The following is a 17,632-nucleotide window of genomic DNA, read 5'->3' as shown; positions in this document are numbered from 1 at the left end:
ATTCCTATTGTCCCTTATGGCTTGAGATAGAAATTATTCGAAAAGTGCAGTGTGTACAAATACACACAAGACATCTAATGTCTGCATGCATTATAAGATTGAAGGCATGTGATTTCCTGTAACAATCCCAGATCTATCAAAATTCGAGACGCAGAACTCTAATTATTCGATTCATGTTTACAGACTGAATGTAGATAAGAAAAAGCGGAAGACACAAGTTATGAAGCATAAAGTAATAGGACCCCTCTGCTTTTCCAAAGTAGTCAGTCAGCATCCCAAACACGTAGATTTACTGCTATTCTCCAATCATAGGGAAAGGCATTTCTGCCATGGAAGCCTAAACTATTTTACCATGTGAGTGTGTAGAAGGACATCCGATTGATGACTTAAGACAGGAATCAGTATGTGTGGAAATGTCCACTGTGGATAAAAAGTTTTTATAGTTTAAAAATGCTCACCGCCAAGAAAGCTGTCCCTTCACTGTGTATGCTGAATTTGAAGGCACATGTGCGTTTGCTCATAGACGTTTTTGAGAAATTTCCGACTTTGGAGAAAACGACATTTTTGTCAATGGAGCGAGTAATTGATTATTTTGATTTTTTGTTTATTTATAGACGCAATCACATTCTTATGAAACAGTCATAAGAATGTGATTCCGTCTACAAATAAACAAAAAAAATTCAAAATTTCCGACTGTTTGCCTCGTCACATACACTGTGCATCCTACCTTTTATTACACTATGCCAGGACTTCCATGTGATCCAATGTTGAAACAGACAGATATCAATGTGAAACTGTTGACCGATGTTACTAGGTTGCTTTTTTTCGAATTCAGAATTCGCAAGTAGCTTCCCAAGTGCATGCACAGGTATGCAAGGATGAACAACCCGTGAATGAGTGGGGAGGAGTACAAGCCATCTGACTATTTAAGTGACATCCTTTACTTGGGTGTAAACATTCTCTATGGGTAAGCCTTGCAACGATCTATGCTGCTTGGAGAGTTCTGATGGTTGTCTGTAGATCAAATCGTTAAACTGAAAGAAGAGATCCAAGATGTGGCTGCGGATGCTGGCGTGATATGTGTCCTGGAGGCAAACCTGGAATACCCCATCCATGGGTGACATGCACAGTGACCTGCTGCTGTGTCCGAAGCACCTAGCCCCGTGCATTGGTTCTGTCCATAAGCTGATAATCATGTTGGCGAACAAGCAGAGATACATTCTAGATTATATGAAACTCCAGCAAAGCTGTCAGGTTTGGAATGCGACTTATTAGATTCTCCAATAATACCTATTTCAAGCAGCATCCCTAGCTGATGGAGTACTTTTATGTTAATGTCGAAAAGACGGCTCTTTTGAAAAGGGTCTTCACAGAGTAATGAATAATTCTGTTTTCGGTAATAGAGAATCTTAGAAACCACTGTGAAATTCATTTAGTTTACCTTTGGATTAGGCGTTATAGGGCAACAGATTACATCGCCATGCCAAATTTTAAATGGGCAACAATCTTCAATTAAGGGCTAGTCGCTGAGGTGATTGCTAAGGTTCCGTTGGAGTTCATGAAACCTATCGATTTCAATATGAGTATTCTGTATCTCTTCAAACTCCACATGTACCAATTCCACCGCGAGTTTGGAAACCAAACTTCGCTGAATCCTAGTTACCTTATATGGAAACGTACAGTTTCATCTATTGTGTAAAAGGCTGCAGTCCTTGTGAAGCAATTAGGCACAATCTCGAGGAATTCGACACGTCTAGATTTGTGGCCAGTAATCATTTCAGTATAACAGCACAGAACAAGAAGATTACCGAGCCGATGAAAGACGACATAAATGGTTCGCAGCTTGAAGAGTTTGTGTGGCTCAAATCGAAAATGTATGTGAGTCGTGCGCGGCTCGTGTTCGTGCCATTTATTGCTTGTCATCTTGTCTTTGCACTACTGAAGTCCCGTTTCGTATTCGATTTACTGGCGTCAATAAGTTGCTGGCTTGCCTGCCCGTGAGTGGCAGCAGCAGCGCTTGTCGATAAGGGCACTGTCGTACTATCTTCGCAGCGACCGCTAGTATTTCCAGGTCGTCGTGTGTCGGCATTTCATTGGAGATGGAGCAGCAGTGAGGTCCAGACAGCCATGACTCACCCGACCGTTGCTGGCACACATGACCTTGGTTGGTCGTTCAGTCGATCAAGTCATCGGATGATGTGTTATTGGATCTCCGACCACTTCCGGGTTTTCTGTGTGTGTCGACTAGTGATTCCTCCTAGTTGTTCCACAGTATTGTTCGAGTTGTTTGTGGAAGTGTTTCGCGGAACCGTGTGTAGCTTGTGTGGTTTGACTGAGTAGTTACTTTAATGCTGTGTGCAAGCTGGATTGAGTCAGTCGGTTGGAATGGAGCAGCGAGGAAGTCTCCGTGGCACAAGGCCAGGCCGGGACCACTGGCGGCGTGCACACGCTATTGGATCGTGAGGCGCTAGCTACGAGAGCGACAAAGTTTGTTGCCCACCGAACCTGCACGCTGCACTTGAATGATCAGTTAACCTGTTATGAAATCTCAACTATTGTGCAATCTGTTCATTCATTTGCGGGTTGTTGCTTCCTGGGTCGTTTGGGCTAGCAGCAACGTATGATGTGTTGGTGTCAGCTAAATCTTGCAGCCGTCTTCCCATATTGTGATTAATTATTAACTTGACTGTTACTTGCCAGTGAAGTTCACCAGCAGTATTTTCTGCCCTGTGGCCGTTAACGCCCCAGTTACCTGCCCTGATCGTTAACGTAGTTTTCCGGCAGTGTGCCTTTCCTCATCGTCTTGTTGCTGTCCGGCACGGCGTGTAATTCAACAGCCTTTAAAGTTGTTTGGTTCATATTTTGCTTAGAGAGGTTATTGTTCCCTTGACTGTTTTTAGACGCCAATTTCTGAAGAGGGAGTGTTGTTCGTATCCTCATCCTCGGGCGATATTTTCCATCGTTGTGCCGTTGGTTGGACAGAAGGGAATTGGTGAAATTGTTGATCGGTCCTTGGGCCGTCTCTAGTTTGGGCTGCCATCCGATTATTTAACTTCAACTCTTGGCTGCCTGTCTCACCTCACCTTACGTTTGAGCTACCTTCTCAGGGCGACACTTGAGCACCACTTGTTCTGTTTGTTTTAGAGTGTGATTTTCATTTTAGTTTGAAGTATTGTGTGAGGCCTTCGGCTATGTATTAATTCAGTTCTTTTTAAATTTTACTTAAAGACCTACAGCTGTGTTAAATTAAAATTTTGAAGATTGTTTTTATTTTTAAAAGAATTTTTCTTCAAATTTGTTCTACCTGAAATTGTTGTAATCCAGGCCCTAAGCCGTTAGTTGTTCCATGTGTTGTATGTGGCATTCAGCCGAGTATTTACGTGAACCCCTTTCAATAAGGCCATCAGTCGTGTGTATTCTTTAAAGGAAAATTTTTTATAAGAAGGAAGGGGTTTATTTAAATTGTTTGTCTGACTTGTTGTTCAGGCCTTCAGTCATTGTTTCCAATTTGTTGTGGCCTTCAGCTATGCCATCAGTTAATATTTCTTTAATTAGGTTTTCGACCGTTCTGTTGTAAGTTTAAAAAGAAATTTCTTGGTTGTAAAAATTGTTTATTAATATGTTTTAATTAGAGTTGTCCTTCAGACGTGTAGTGTAGGTCTTCAGCCGGTAATTGTTTTCAATTGCATGTTTTTTAAAAAGGAAAAACATTTTTACCTATATTTTTAATTGCTTTTGATTTCTAAGCCAGGCCTTCAGCCATTCTTGTTTTTGGTGTAACTTTGGGCCTTCAGTTTTAATTGAAGACCAAACAGAATAATTCCTTCAGAGTCCCAGACGAACACCGCCATGAGTTTACTGGCTGAGGGAGCAGCTTTGAACTTTTTCTTCAGAGGAGCGGTGATGTGGCATCACTCCATGTACTGCCGTTTTACTTCTGATTCAAAGTGAGGAACCAATGTTTCATCGCCTGTGACAATGTTCGACAGAAAATTGTCACCATGAGCCTCACAATGCGCAAACAAGCAATTCTGCACAGATGGTCTCCTTTTGCTGTGTATGGTATTCTGTTACGTGGAGAAGAACCCAGCGGGCACACACCTTTGAGTACTCAAACTAACGGACGAGTTTGTCAGCACTACCAACAGGGATATCAAGTTGTGCGGCGATGTCTTTGACTGTAATCTATTGATCATCCTGAATGAGAGTATCCACACATTCCTGCTGTGTGTGGCTGGCCTGCACACGGGAGATCGGACAGGTTTGTACAACCTGGTTGAAATAATGACAAACGCCTTTCCCAATGACTCACCTTGCTTTTGTTCACTGCCAGGTCTCCGTAGAAAGCCTGCAAGCGCCAATGAATACGTGTAATGCTCAGGTTTCTCGCCAAAGGAAATCCAATGACAGCTTATAGCTTGGAATGCACCTCTGTTACGACGTCATTTTTAAGAATACTTATAACACCACCGCCTATCGGAACTTCATGAAAGTGTAGGGTCTGAAGTGGGAGGTCCCACAATAAATTCCGCATTTTTTTCAATAGAAATTACCTGAGACAAGAAAGATCTGTTGCATTACTTATTGAATATCCCTCATACACACACATGCATTTCTTCAGTACATTTGGCCTCCACAAGTTTTATGCTTATAGGGTTTTCAGATACATATTTAGGTGTTGGATGAACTTAGGCATTTATACACCATTTTAATTGATTTATATTCACCGTGTGCACACACAAATAGTGAATAAAGTCATGGTATGTATCTCCAATAAAAGGACGCCTGTGGCTGAGCCTGCTGCAGTCAGTAAAATATAGTGCAAGTTATTTAAATGCACCACACTTGAATATTTAGTGTATGTGAATGAAACTGCAGATTTTAACTCAAACCACTGCCTCCCTATACATGTTGCAATCGACACTTCACCCTTTAACATACTAATATTAATAAGGGTATGCGATGGGTGGTAATCGGTCGTCACCTTCGTCTCTATGAACCCTGTCATAGTACACAGGTAGTCCCATTCACAGCATGCATACTGCACTCTCTTACCGAGACACTGGACGCTCTAATTGTACATATTGGTGAGTAGCAGTATTCTGCTAGCAATTAGCAGAAGCTCCGGTTGCAGCTTAGGCTCTACTATGTCGTTGTCAAATAACACCAGGTCTTTAAGATCAGGAAGATATCCTATGGATAACGACTGCTGCTATTGCTTCAGTTCAGATGTGATCATCTGTGTGTCCTCATCTGTAACAACGCTAACAAATTGCTAAGTATAGAAAAAACATAAATAGTAATAATAATAATAATAACAATAATAATTTGAGATTGATGGACAAAATACTTAGTCTTCTTCTTCCCAACTAATCATTATTTGTGGCACTTTGTACTGGGCAAAATACAGACAGCATCCAAACAATCAAATTATAAAAATTATACTCTCTCGAAGAGTGGGGGGCTGAATTCCATTGACTGAAATCTCAGCACTAAGAGGCCCCAACACAAACGGCTGAGAGCCTGATGATGGTACACCACATACGTAGCAACACTGGCCAGAGGGGAAAGCACGGTGCTAGGAGCAACTTTGCTTATGGCTGCTACAAGCGTTGTTTATTCAAACACAACTGATTTCATGGCTTAACGCTACATCATCAGGTGCAACCTATATGATAAAAAGCAAAATACAATGTCACAAAATTCTATTGATATTAAAATTAAAAAAGAAGTGACTACAATATACTGACACCATTAAAAGATCACATGCACACCCATCACTCCTAGTCAGATTTTACTATTCAGAGAATATCTTGAGTACTACGTCGAGTGAAAGGTGAAGACGTGCTCCATTCCTTTATTAATTTTAATATCCACTGCAGTTTGCTTTTTATTGTGTACGTTGCACCTGATGATGTGGCTTTAATCCACGAAACCAATTGTGTTATAATAAACAAAAATTATACCAGCAAAATTTTAAACATGGCTGAAGCAGCAACTGTTGAAAATCTTAACGGTAAATAATAACAGCCAAACAGTGCAGGATAAAGATTTATTGAACTCCTTGACCACGGTTTCGGTGTATCGAAATATACCTTTAGTAAAATCCATAGCTATTAACAATGGATACAACCCTATGTTAATTGACCAAATTGTTAGGAAACAAAACAGTAGTAAAATGTTCAGCCTTAGGAGATAACAGGGCAATAAAGAGTGAGGATAATAATTTTATTTCTGTTTCATTTTTGGGAACGTATCACGCAAGATAAGGAGACTCCTACAGAAGCAATACGATTACAGAGTTGCCTTTTCCGTAAATAATAGCTTAAAACAAAGAATGATTCGTATTACCGGGGCACGGGAAGAACTTGGCACTAAATCCGGAGTTTACAAATTTACTTGTAACGACTGCCCCAAGTATTACGTTGGACAGACAGGTAAACCAATTGAAGTAAGATATAAAGAACACATGCTAGGTAAAAACGGGGAAAACGAGTACAATTCCATGTTTGCTGAACATCTATTGCTCTTACAGCATATGCCAATTAAACTTGATGACGTAGAATTGCTACACGAAGTGATTAAGGGTTACAAACTGGACCTGTTCGAAGAATTAGAAATTTTCAAACATTTATCTCAGAAAGATGGATTTATTCTTAACGAGGCGGTGCAGCTTAGAAACAAAAATTTTTTGGATAGTTTGAAACACTTTCTTGCTCTAACGTAATATAGTTTGGCTGACTAGAAGCTAGTTTTCTTAACTGGTGATGCTTTCCTGTCTTGTTGGGATTTTACGTATTTTGATGATTGTTGTTCGCGGTTCACGATGTGTATGTGTGTTTTAAATTATTCTGCTATGTTTTTTATTCACGACTACAGATGGTTCCGATTTACTATAACATTTTTTTTCTTTTTCACTAGTATGTATCATAGTTTTTATTTTGCGCGAGATTCTCGCGCGTAACACTATTGCTCTCTCTCGTTAGATGTGTTCCTTAGCGCAAGCTTCACCTACTTGACACTAGGACACAAGCAAATTGGTGTTCATATTTTCTGTTGTATGTAGGTGTTTTAAATGGTTCTGATATGTTTTATTTATTAAGACAGAGGGTTTGAATTAGCACAACCTTTAAAATTTTGATGCGCATGAGTATGTATCCCTGGGTTTTAATGTCTCGCGCATACCACAAGTGCCCTCTCTCAGTGAAACTGTCTGCCCTACTGCTTCCACACCTTCTTCACGCCAGTTCACAGGCTAAGTGCTAATAATGTGCCGTGTTCTTATCGAACATCTCCTCATAATTGTGCTGTACAGATGAAGGTGATATTTTAACTACTGACGACGCCTTTGGCTCGATTCTTTTATGCATCTCCACTGCAGGATGTGATTTTAGTGACTAAAAGTTTTTGTGCTTGTAATACTTTGGTAATTTTCATGGTTGCTTAAAGCTATAAGTGGTTGTTTTTTTCTCCTATTTCAGTTATGTTGCTAAGCTTTTTGCTAATGAAGGTGTCTTCCTGTTCATGTTTATTTTTGCTTCTGATGAAGGTATATTTAGATATACCGAAACCGTCTGAAGAATTTCAATAAATCTTTATTCTGCAACTGTTTGGCTGTTATCATTTACCGTGAATTATACCAGCTGTAAGCGGAGTTCTTCCTAACAGCATGCCTCTCAATAGCTGTGATTGCTCCGAATATTAAAAAAAAATGTTTGTCGGAAGGAGGGGTGGAGGAGGAGGGAATTTCGTGAATGCTGATGCTGATATCAGAGCAATATAACAAATACAACTGTCTAAGCACCAAATGCTGGCGTCGATGATTCCAGAAATGCTGATGGTGATGTCATGAATTCCACAAATGCTGATGTCAGCAGCTTTTGGGCTCGAACTTTTCATTTCGTTACATAAGGTTATATCACGCATTAGTAGAGATGTATGACCCAGGTTTTAATGCAGGCTACCTCCAGGTTTTATTGTATGCGACCAGTCACATACATTTGACACAACAATTTGGATTAGGCCCAAGGCTCATTTAAAATATATTTCATTTCCTTAAATAATGTTGCACTTCACAGGTACTATGCATGTGTGTATGTTTAAACTGACTTTTCTGGATTTAGGTATCTTCGGGTGCTGATAGCCTTCTAGGCAATAAATTTGTCATATAGCCGATATAGAATCGAAGACTAAAAGTTCATCCTAGATAGATATTTTTTTCTTTTAGTCTACTCCATCGTCACAAAAACTGCTCTTAGATTATTGATTTCTCTCAGTGGGCCGCGCGGGATTAGCCGAGCGGTTTACGGCGCTGCAGTCATGGACTGTACGGCTGGTCCCGGCGGAGGTTCAAGTCCTCCCTCGAACATGGGTGTGTGGGTTTGTCCGTAGGATAATTTAGGTTAAACAATAGGAACTGATGACCTTAGCAGATAAGTCCCATAAGATTTCACACATTTGAACATTTTTTTCTCTCAGTGGTGACCACCTTAAAAACTGTCTATAACATATCCTAACATAATAAATACTTGCTTACGAGAAATCATATTCATAACTCTACGTTTCTTTTCTATTTGCAATATTTCCAAGAACCTGTATGAAGATGGAAAACATTTTGCATAACCACGGAAGTGCCGATCTGTTATTACGAATATTAATCAATTTAAAACTTAGGAGTGGGAAGTAACCATTAATATATAAACTGGGCTCACCACTTTAGACGAATTTGAAGTTTTTCTCTCGTAGGTGATCATGTTACTCCTCTCAGATCCAACAGTCAAGGAACGATTAAAATTTTTTTCGCGTGCCTGTAAACAAAATTAGTATGAGAGCAAGCAGACGAACTCAGCTTTATAAAATGAAAGTGCCTCTGATTACCAGCAATGATTTTCGAGTGCTGTGCGTGCGCCTCATACTCGCTGGATCCGTGTCTCCGTCCTCCTCCGAACTGCTCATCAGCTTTGAGAAGCTGACACCGCTCTGGAGGATCTCGTCGAAGCTGCCCTGCTGTTCTATCCTTCCCTGCAGTAAATAATTCTTTTTTTCATACGTTTTAACCTGGGAAGATCATACAGCTCAGTTATGGAGTACTTTGGCCTACCTTGTTGAGCACCACGATGTTGTCAGCTCCCTGCACGTACTGAAGCTGGTGAGTTACCAGGATCCTGGTCTTGCCTCCCAGATAGGAGGCGATGCATTCATCAAAGAGGTGCTTCCCAACATGGGTATCGACCGCAGATAAGGGATCATCAAGCAAGTAAATATCCGCTTCACGATAAACTGCTCTGTGAAAAGAAGAAAGTATTACAGCATTAAGTGACTCGACGTTAATGATATGTAATTTTGTTGTATATCATTTGATGTAACAGTCGTCAGGAACCTTCTGTCTGGTGTTATTGCAGATATTTTCAGTTGAGTTTTCGTATTGTGTACGTAAAATGAGTCCAACCACAGCATGCATATGCAGTATTCACACCGAAGGCAAGCATCAGTTTTTTCCCATTGGAAAGAAAAGTATTTGTAAAATGTAACTTGTACGTTCAATACGCAATTATGCTTCAGATTCCAGAATGAGATATTTACTCTGCAGCGGAGTGTGTGCTGATATGAAACTTCCTGGCAGATTAAAACTGTGTGCCGGACCGAGACTCGAACTCGTGACCTTTGCCTTTCGCGGCAAGGTTCGCAGGAGAGCTTCTGTAAAGTTTGGAAGGTAGGAGACGAGGTATTGGCAGAAGTAAAGCTGTGAGGACGGGGCGTGAGTCGTGCTTGGGTAGCTCTGTTGGTAGAGCACTTGCCCGCGAAAGGCAAAGGTCCCGAGTTCGAGTCTCGGTCCGGCACACAGTTTAAACCTGCCAGGAAGTTTCATGCTTCAGATTAATCTGATAAACATACACTCTGAAGATATTTGTTGATGGGAACAGTGAAACACAAGAACTAAAAAAAATTCCATTGGCGATTAAGTAAGGTAGCTGTGTTGTAGGTTCATGAAGATAGAGCATTATGGCACCAGAATTATAACATCGATACACTTGAAGAGCCGAGCGGTCTAAGGAGCTGTAGTCATTAACTGTGCGGCTGCTCCCGGCGGAGGTTCAAGTCCTCCCTCGGACATGGGTGTGTGTGTGTTTGTCCTTAGGATAATTTAGGTTAAGTAGTGTGTAAGCTTAGGGACTGATGACCTTAGCCATTAAGTCCCATAATATTTCACACACATTTGAATATTTGAACACGTGAAGAAATAATAGCTAGCAGATCCTATTAGGAGTTCTATGTGTAACATCTTAGTGCCGAGAAGATTTTATTCAGGTAAGCCTCCGCAAAATATTACGAGGACATGTTAATAATATTATTTTGATATGATACCTACTAAAGCTTCAGTATTAGGGATGAAATCATTTCGCAACATTATAAATTTCTTGGTCCCGTCATGGGTACCTGAATTCCACGTACAATTTTGATTTAAACTGGAAGAGAATATTATCAGAAGTTACAATCATTCACTGACGCCAGTAATTACTGCCTAAAGTAACGGTGTGTGACGTAACGAGGTGAAATCCTCGTCAAACAATATGTTGCTATACACGAGCAGTATGACAGTGGTATAACAGCAGAATGACAGCTAGCGGCCACGTGGTGGTTTTTCATTTACAAACAGTAGAAGTGGCCCAGTGGCATTTTATATTGCTTTTATTAGTCCTTATATTTTACGCAAGAATAAATATATTCAATAGGCCAACACGGCAGATAAAAAAATAGAGTTGAGACGGAAATACTCGTTGCGACGCTCTCTATTTCCACCAGCGCTTCCACAGTTGCAGTCGATCAAAGCGCAGATTTCATTACTGCATTTTTGAAATTAACCTATCCTGTTAATAAAATAGATATGACACTCAGCGAAGTGTCAACAGATGTGTCTTGGTGAGAGGTATATACAAATATATTCGCCCGCATCTCGCGGTCGTGCGGTAGCGTTCTCGCTTCCCACGCCCGGGTTCCCGGGTTCGATTCCAGGCGGGGTCAGGGATTTTCTCTGCCTCGTGATGGCTGGGTGTTGTGTGATGTCCTTAGGTTAGTTAGGTTTAAGTAGTTCTAAGTTCTAGGGGACTGATGACCATAGCTGTTAAGTCCCATAGTGCTCAGAGCCATTTGAACCATTTTTTTACAAATATATTCAATAAAGAAATTCATTAGATTATTCACACTTTTCACTTAGCTGGTGGCAGGACGAAACTAATTACCATGTTTTATTACTTTTCAGACACTACATAAGTAACAGAATGTTACACACAGCAGCATGCATTCGTATCAAGAGATAGCTATGGATATAAACGTAAATCTATGTGATTTTATATAAATTAAGATCAAAATTAGATGCGCTAAATGCGTATAATTAATATTCTTAAGTACACGAGATCAAGAAGTGCTACGTCATTTCTTAGTCCATACCTGGAAAGAGGCGGATTTTTCCCACAGGTGAGACGCCCTATAATGCTGCAAGATCTCAGTACAATTTTTATGTTAGATGTCTAGTGTTTCGTCCCAGTTTGATCAGAAATTAAGCATGTACGTCATGGTGCAGTTAATTTGTAAATATCATGTGTTGTTCAAAACATATTAACTTTTCGAGTCTGGTTAATAAGGCTTGCGTCAATTAGAGACCCATAGGAGGAATAAAGAATACGAATCATTAGGTGCGAATATTGGGAGGATGATGTACGAAACGCTTTTGTGCCAGTATCTTTGTCAGTTTGGCGGCAGTTCAGCCGCGTTGGTGAAGTACTTGTAAAGAAAAGCAATAAATTCATTACATACTCCTTCAGAGGGACTCGATGTTTCGCACATGATAAACAATTTTGGATGGTTTTGACTTTCGAAGGGACTCAGCACTGAGAGCAGTGCTGGGATCCATATCGTATGCTGAAAGTTATTGAAACTTGTTAGAACAGTTAGATAGTGCTTCAATATCTTCGATGGGACCTGGCAGAATTTAGCATTAGTATATCAGTGAAGCCCGACTGCTCTTCTGCGCATATTTATGAGGATTATAAACAATTTATTGAACTTTAATTCTCACGTGTGTCGACTATCGCAAATTGAACTAAGCTCTACATCATAATTTTTAGGAATACCTACACTTGTTTTTGATAGCAGTATTGTGATGGATAGAATGAGTCATAAAAATCAAATTGTTATCCCTGCATCACGTACCTCTCCAGGGTAAAACGGCCTACACTAATAAAGTAAACTTTATTTCATTTTAAAACCCTAGGTAGGAGCAGGAGGGTCTAATGTGTTGCTTCATGTCACAATTTTATGAATAGGAAACCCATATATGTTGCACTACAAGACACTCTATTGCTAACGCAACAGTTGCGAGAGAGAAAGTTACGCTGCCGCTGATATAGTCCGTAATGTGTAACGAGGATATAAAACTCCCAGGAAGCCATTTATTACCAAATCCCATAAAAATTGTGATGTTGCCCAAATCTTTACGAAGAAGCTCTTTTCTTACTAGCTTACTGAACTCAAAAGGCTCACAACTGTTTACTACAACTGCCCATCAGACAACAAGGTTGACAACTTGAAACATTTAACTTCAAATGTTTAGTGTCAACTGAAAAAAAAAAAAAACATCCGTTTCCCTAGAAGGGCTCAATGTGATTGATATAAAGGCTGGCACACTCGAGCGAATTATTTGAGCAATTGTGAGCACATCGAACATTCTAAAGCAGTCTTGAAAGTTTTAGCAATTAATTTGTTGCCAGGAAGCTAAGTTACTATATTTTGCTGCTGGTTTTGATATTATTACGCTCAGTTGTAGTCATCCATTTAGTTGTTTTATCCTTAACGCATAAACTTCTCTGGTGTCGTTGAAAAGGAGGATGCTACATTTTCTCTGCCGCCGTCATCAGAATGATCCCTGTTCTGATATTGACATGAAAAATGGAACTAGAAATAACAGGACAAGTACAACGTTGAATGCAGTCTCTTCGTTCGCCAATTACGAATGCATTTCCATACTTTACATCTATGGTCACAAACTTTTTGTCAGCAACTTACCGGTTTCGGTCTATAACGATCATCTTCAGATCTGTTTTATAAAAACGATGTCCTAATGCACTGCGTCGTTTTTATAAAACAGATCTGAAGATGATCATTATAGACCGAAACCGGTAATCTGTTGACAAAAAGTTTGTGACCATAGATGTAAAGTAAAGGAAATTTATTCTATAATCGAGTCACTGTTTTATTCGCGACAATGTCGCAGCTTGTGGAGCTAGGAATGCCGCCTGCACTATGAGGCACACGTTGGTGTCCATTAACAGATCTCCGTTACTGCAGTGATTTTATTTTATTCCAATGTAGATGTATGCAACTAGCCTGTAACGAAATTTTCATTAAAAACATTGCTCAAGAATTCATAAATTATTTACTGACGTTAGTAGCAGCCTTTATACCAGAGTACGAGTTGAGTAGTTCCAAAATCGACCGTGTTAGTACAGGGCGCTATATGGATAGAAATCACGTTGGGCGGTAAGATGGAAGAAGACAGTCTGAACATGTAATACATCAGATTGTCAGGTTATGTGTTGTTAGGGTTAACATTATCGGCAAAAAATTACACAAGTAAAATGAGCGTCAAAAATATCCGCCTTAGGAGATTAGCAAGCATTCATTGTAACTGATTTTATATCGCTTTCATAGTGAAAAAAAGTAATGCATTACGATCCCATATACCCTCCCCGGTTTACCGCTCAACTCTTTTCATCCTTACTTATCTATATCTATATCTAATCCCGTTCCAGTCACATATGCTTCGCGGGAAGAAGCCTCCATCGGAGCTCGACTCTCTAATATTATCCTCGTGGTCTTTCGCGAGATATATGACTTCGTAGAATGAAAGCAATGTATTGGTTGAGTCTCCTAGCAACGTGCGTTCGTGGAACTTCGACAATATACAGACAAATGGAAAAACTAGTAGAAGCCAACCTTGGATTCCGTAGAAATATTGGAACACGTGAGGCAATACTGACCCTACAACTTATCTTAGAAATTAGATTAAGGAAAGGCAAACCTACGTTTCTAGCATTTGTAGACTTAGAGAAAGCTTTTGACAATGTTGAATCGAATACACTCTTTCAAATTCTAAAGGTGGCAGGGGTAAAATACAAGGAGCGAAAGGTTATTTACAATTTGTACAGAAACCATAAGGCAGTTATAAGAGTCGAGGGGCACGAAAGGGAAGCTGTGGTTGGGAAAGGAGTGAGACAGGGTTGTAGCCTCTCCCCGATGTTATTCAATCTGTATATTGAGCAAGCAGTAAAGGAAACTAAAGAAAAATTCCGAGTAGGTATTAAAATCCATGGAGAAGAAATAAAAAGCTTTGAGGTTTGCCGATGACATTGTAATTCTGTCAGAGACAGCAAAGGACTTGGAAGAGGTTATAAGGGGGTTATAAGATGAACATCAACAAAAGCAAAACGAGGATAATGGAATGTAGTCGAATTAAGTCGGGTGATGCTGAGGGAATTAGATTAGGAAATGAGACACTTAAAGTAGTAAAGGAGGTTAGCTATTTGGGGAGCAAAATAACTGATGATGGTCGAAGTAGAGAGGATAAAAAATGTCGACTGGCAATGGCAAGAAAAGCGTTTCTGAAGAAGAGAAATTTGTTAACATCGAGTATAGATTTAAGTGTCAGGAAGTCGTTTCTAAAAGTATTTTTATGGAGTGTAGCCATGTATGGAAGTGAAACATGGACGATAAATAGTTTGGACAACAAAAGAATAGAAGCTTTGGAAATGTGGTACTACAGAAAAATGCTGAAGATTAGATGGGTAGATCACATAACTAATGAGGAGGTATTGAATAGAATTGGGGAGAAGAGGAGTTTGTGGCATAACTTGACAAGAATAAGGGACCGGTTAGTAGGACATGTTCTGAGGCATCAAGGGATCACAAATTTAGCATTGGAGGGCAGCGTGGAGGGTAAAAATCGTAGAGGGAGACCAAGAGATGAATACATTAAGCAGATTCAGAAGGATGTAGGTTGCATTAAGTACTGGGAGATGAAGAAGCTTGCACAGGATAGAGTAGCATGGAGAGCTGCATCAAACCAGTCTCAGGACTGAAGACCACAACAACAACAACGAGTACCACACCATGATGCAGAACGCCTCTCTTGCTACGTCTACCAACGGAGTCTCCGTGATACTTTCGCACTTACTTAATGAACCTGCAACGAAACGCGTTGCTCTTATTCCGATTTTGCGTCTTCCTCTATCAGCCCCATCTGGTACGGATCCCAGTCTGACGAGCAATATTCGAGTGTAAGTCAAACGAGTGTTTTATAAGCTACTTATTTCGTTGATGAACTACATTTATGAATATTCTTCCAATGAATCTCAGTCTGTCATCTTTCTTACGCGTGATTACTTAATGTGGTTGTTCGACTTCAGGTCGTTGCCTACCTATAACCATAGATATTTTATAGTAGTAACTGCTTCCAGTGATTGTTCTGCAGTTGTGTAATTATTTAATTATTCTCTGCATACTACAGTGTCCTCCGCAAAAAGTCACATGGAATTTCCCACGTTATCTACTAGGTGATTTGCACGTATTTGGTAAATTAACGATCCCACAACTCACCAATGGTGCACTTCCGGAGCCACTTATACTTTTGAAGACTTTCCACTGTTCAGAATGATATTCTATGTTCTGTTTGCTAGAAGCTCTTCAGTCCAGTTACACAGATGGCCTTATTTTCCGTACGCTTGTATTTCGTTCATTAGATGGTAGTGCGGAATTGTATCGAACTCCTTCCGGAACACGGAGCTGCAACTTACTGGGTTTCGTGGACAAATAGAGCGAATTTGGTTTCACACAAGCTATGTTTTCGGGACATATGTTGATTCCTACGGAAGTTTCACAAAAAACACCGTCTGAAAAGGTCTTGAAGGCCCAATCGTACCGACCGGCCGCCACCTCATCCTCAGCCCTTAAGCGTCACTGGATGCAGATATGGAGTGGCCTGTGGTAGGCACACCGCTCTCCCAGCCGTTGTCACTTTTCGTGACCGATGCAGCTACTTCTGACTCAAGTAATTCCTCACTTGGCCTCACAAGGGCTGAATGCACCCTGCTTGCCAACAGTACTCATCAGACCCGGACAGTGACTCATCCAACTGCCAACCAAGCTCGACAGCGCTTGAGTTCGGTGATCTGACGGGAACCGGTTTTACCACCGCGGCGTAATACGAGAGCATAAAACGTGTTCCAAAATTCTACAACAGACCGACATCAGGAATATAGGCATACGATTCTGTATGTGTGTTCGATGACGTTCTTGAAAACTGGAATGATTTGTGATTTTTTCCAGTCACTAGGTACGCTCCGCTTCGCTAGAGGCGTACGGTAAACTACTGCTAGAAGAGGAGCAAGTTCTTTGGCATTGTCAGTGTAGACTCTAATTGATATCCCATGAACCATGGACCTAGCCGTTGGTGGGGAGGCTTGCGCGCCTCAGCGATACAGATAGCCGTACCGTAGGTGCAACCACAATGGAGGGGTATCTTTTGAGAGGCCAGACAAACGTGTGGTTCTTGAAGAGGGGCAGCATCCTTTGCAGTAGTTGCAGGGGCAACAGTCTGGATGACACTGATCTGGCCTTGTAACACTAACCAAAACGGTCTTGCTGTGCTGGTACTGTGAACGGCTGAAAGCAAAGGGAAATTACAGCCGTAATTTTTCCCCGAGGGACTGCAGCTTTACTGTATGGTTAAATGATGATGGCGTCCTCTTGGGTAAAATATTTCCGAGGTAAAATAGTAACCCATTGGGATCTCCGGGAGGAGACTATTCAAGAGGACGTCGTTATCAGGAGAAACAAAACTGGCGTTCTACGGATCGGACAGTGGAATGTCAGATCCATTAATAGGGCAGGTAGGTTAGAAAATTTAAAAAGGGAAATGGACAGGTTAACGTTAGATATAGTGGGAATTAGCGAAGTTCGGTGGCAGGAGGAACAAGAATTTTGGTCAGGTGAATACAGGGTTATAAATACTAAATCAGATAGGGGTAATGTAGGAGTAGGTTTAATAATGAATAAAAAAATAGGAGTGCGGGTAAGCTACTACAAACAGCATAGTGAACGCATTATTGTGGCCAAGATAGACACGAAGCCCACACCTACTACAGTAGTACAAGTTTATATGCCAATTAGCTCTCCAGATGACGAAGAAATTGAAGAAATGTATGACGAAATAAAAGAAATTATTCAGATAGTGAAGGGAGACGTAAATTTAAGTCATGGGGAATTCGATAGTACGAAAAGGAAGAGAAGGAAGCGTGATAGTTGAATATGGACTGGGTGTAAGAAATGAAATAGGAAGCTGCCTGGTAGAATTTTGCACAGAGCATAACTTAATCATAGCTTACACTTGGTTCAAAAATCATAAAAGAAGACTGTATACATCGAAGAAGCCTGGAGATACTGATAGGTTTCAGATAGATTATATAATGGTAAGACAGAGATTTAGGATCCAGGTTTTAAATTGTAAGATATTTCCAGGGGCAGATGTGGACTCTGACCACAATGTATTGGTTATGAACTGTAGATTAAAACTGAAGAA

At 40.4% G+C, this 17,632-nt stretch overlaps 1 protein-coding gene across 1 annotated transcript in view; it reads right to left on the bottom strand.

The window, feature by feature from the left end:
- LOC126235089 (ATP-binding cassette sub-family C member 4-like) overlaps window positions 1-17,632 on the bottom strand; it is a 257,022-nt gene that overhangs the window by 104,973 nt on the left and 134,417 nt on the right. Inside the window, exons 11-13 of the mRNA XM_049943823.1 lie at window positions 9,101-9,284; window positions 8,878-9,021; window positions 8,712-8,807 (exon numbers count right to left, since the gene is read on the bottom strand). Of these exons, the coding sequence (XP_049799780.1) occupies window positions 8,712-8,807; window positions 8,878-9,021; window positions 9,101-9,284 (424 nt within the window). The remainder of the gene's footprint in view (window positions 1-8,711; window positions 8,808-8,877; window positions 9,022-9,100; window positions 9,285-17,632) is intronic.

Source organism: Schistocerca nitens, chromosome 2, assembly GCF_023898315.1.
Source record: "Schistocerca nitens isolate TAMUIC-IGC-003100 chromosome 2, iqSchNite1.1, whole genome shotgun sequence".
Classification (NCBI taxonomy): Eukaryota; Metazoa; Arthropoda; class Insecta; order Orthoptera; family Acrididae; genus Schistocerca; species Schistocerca nitens.
The sequence above is the reverse complement of the archived record's forward strand: the minus strand, read 5'-3'. Positions and strand labels throughout refer to the sequence as shown.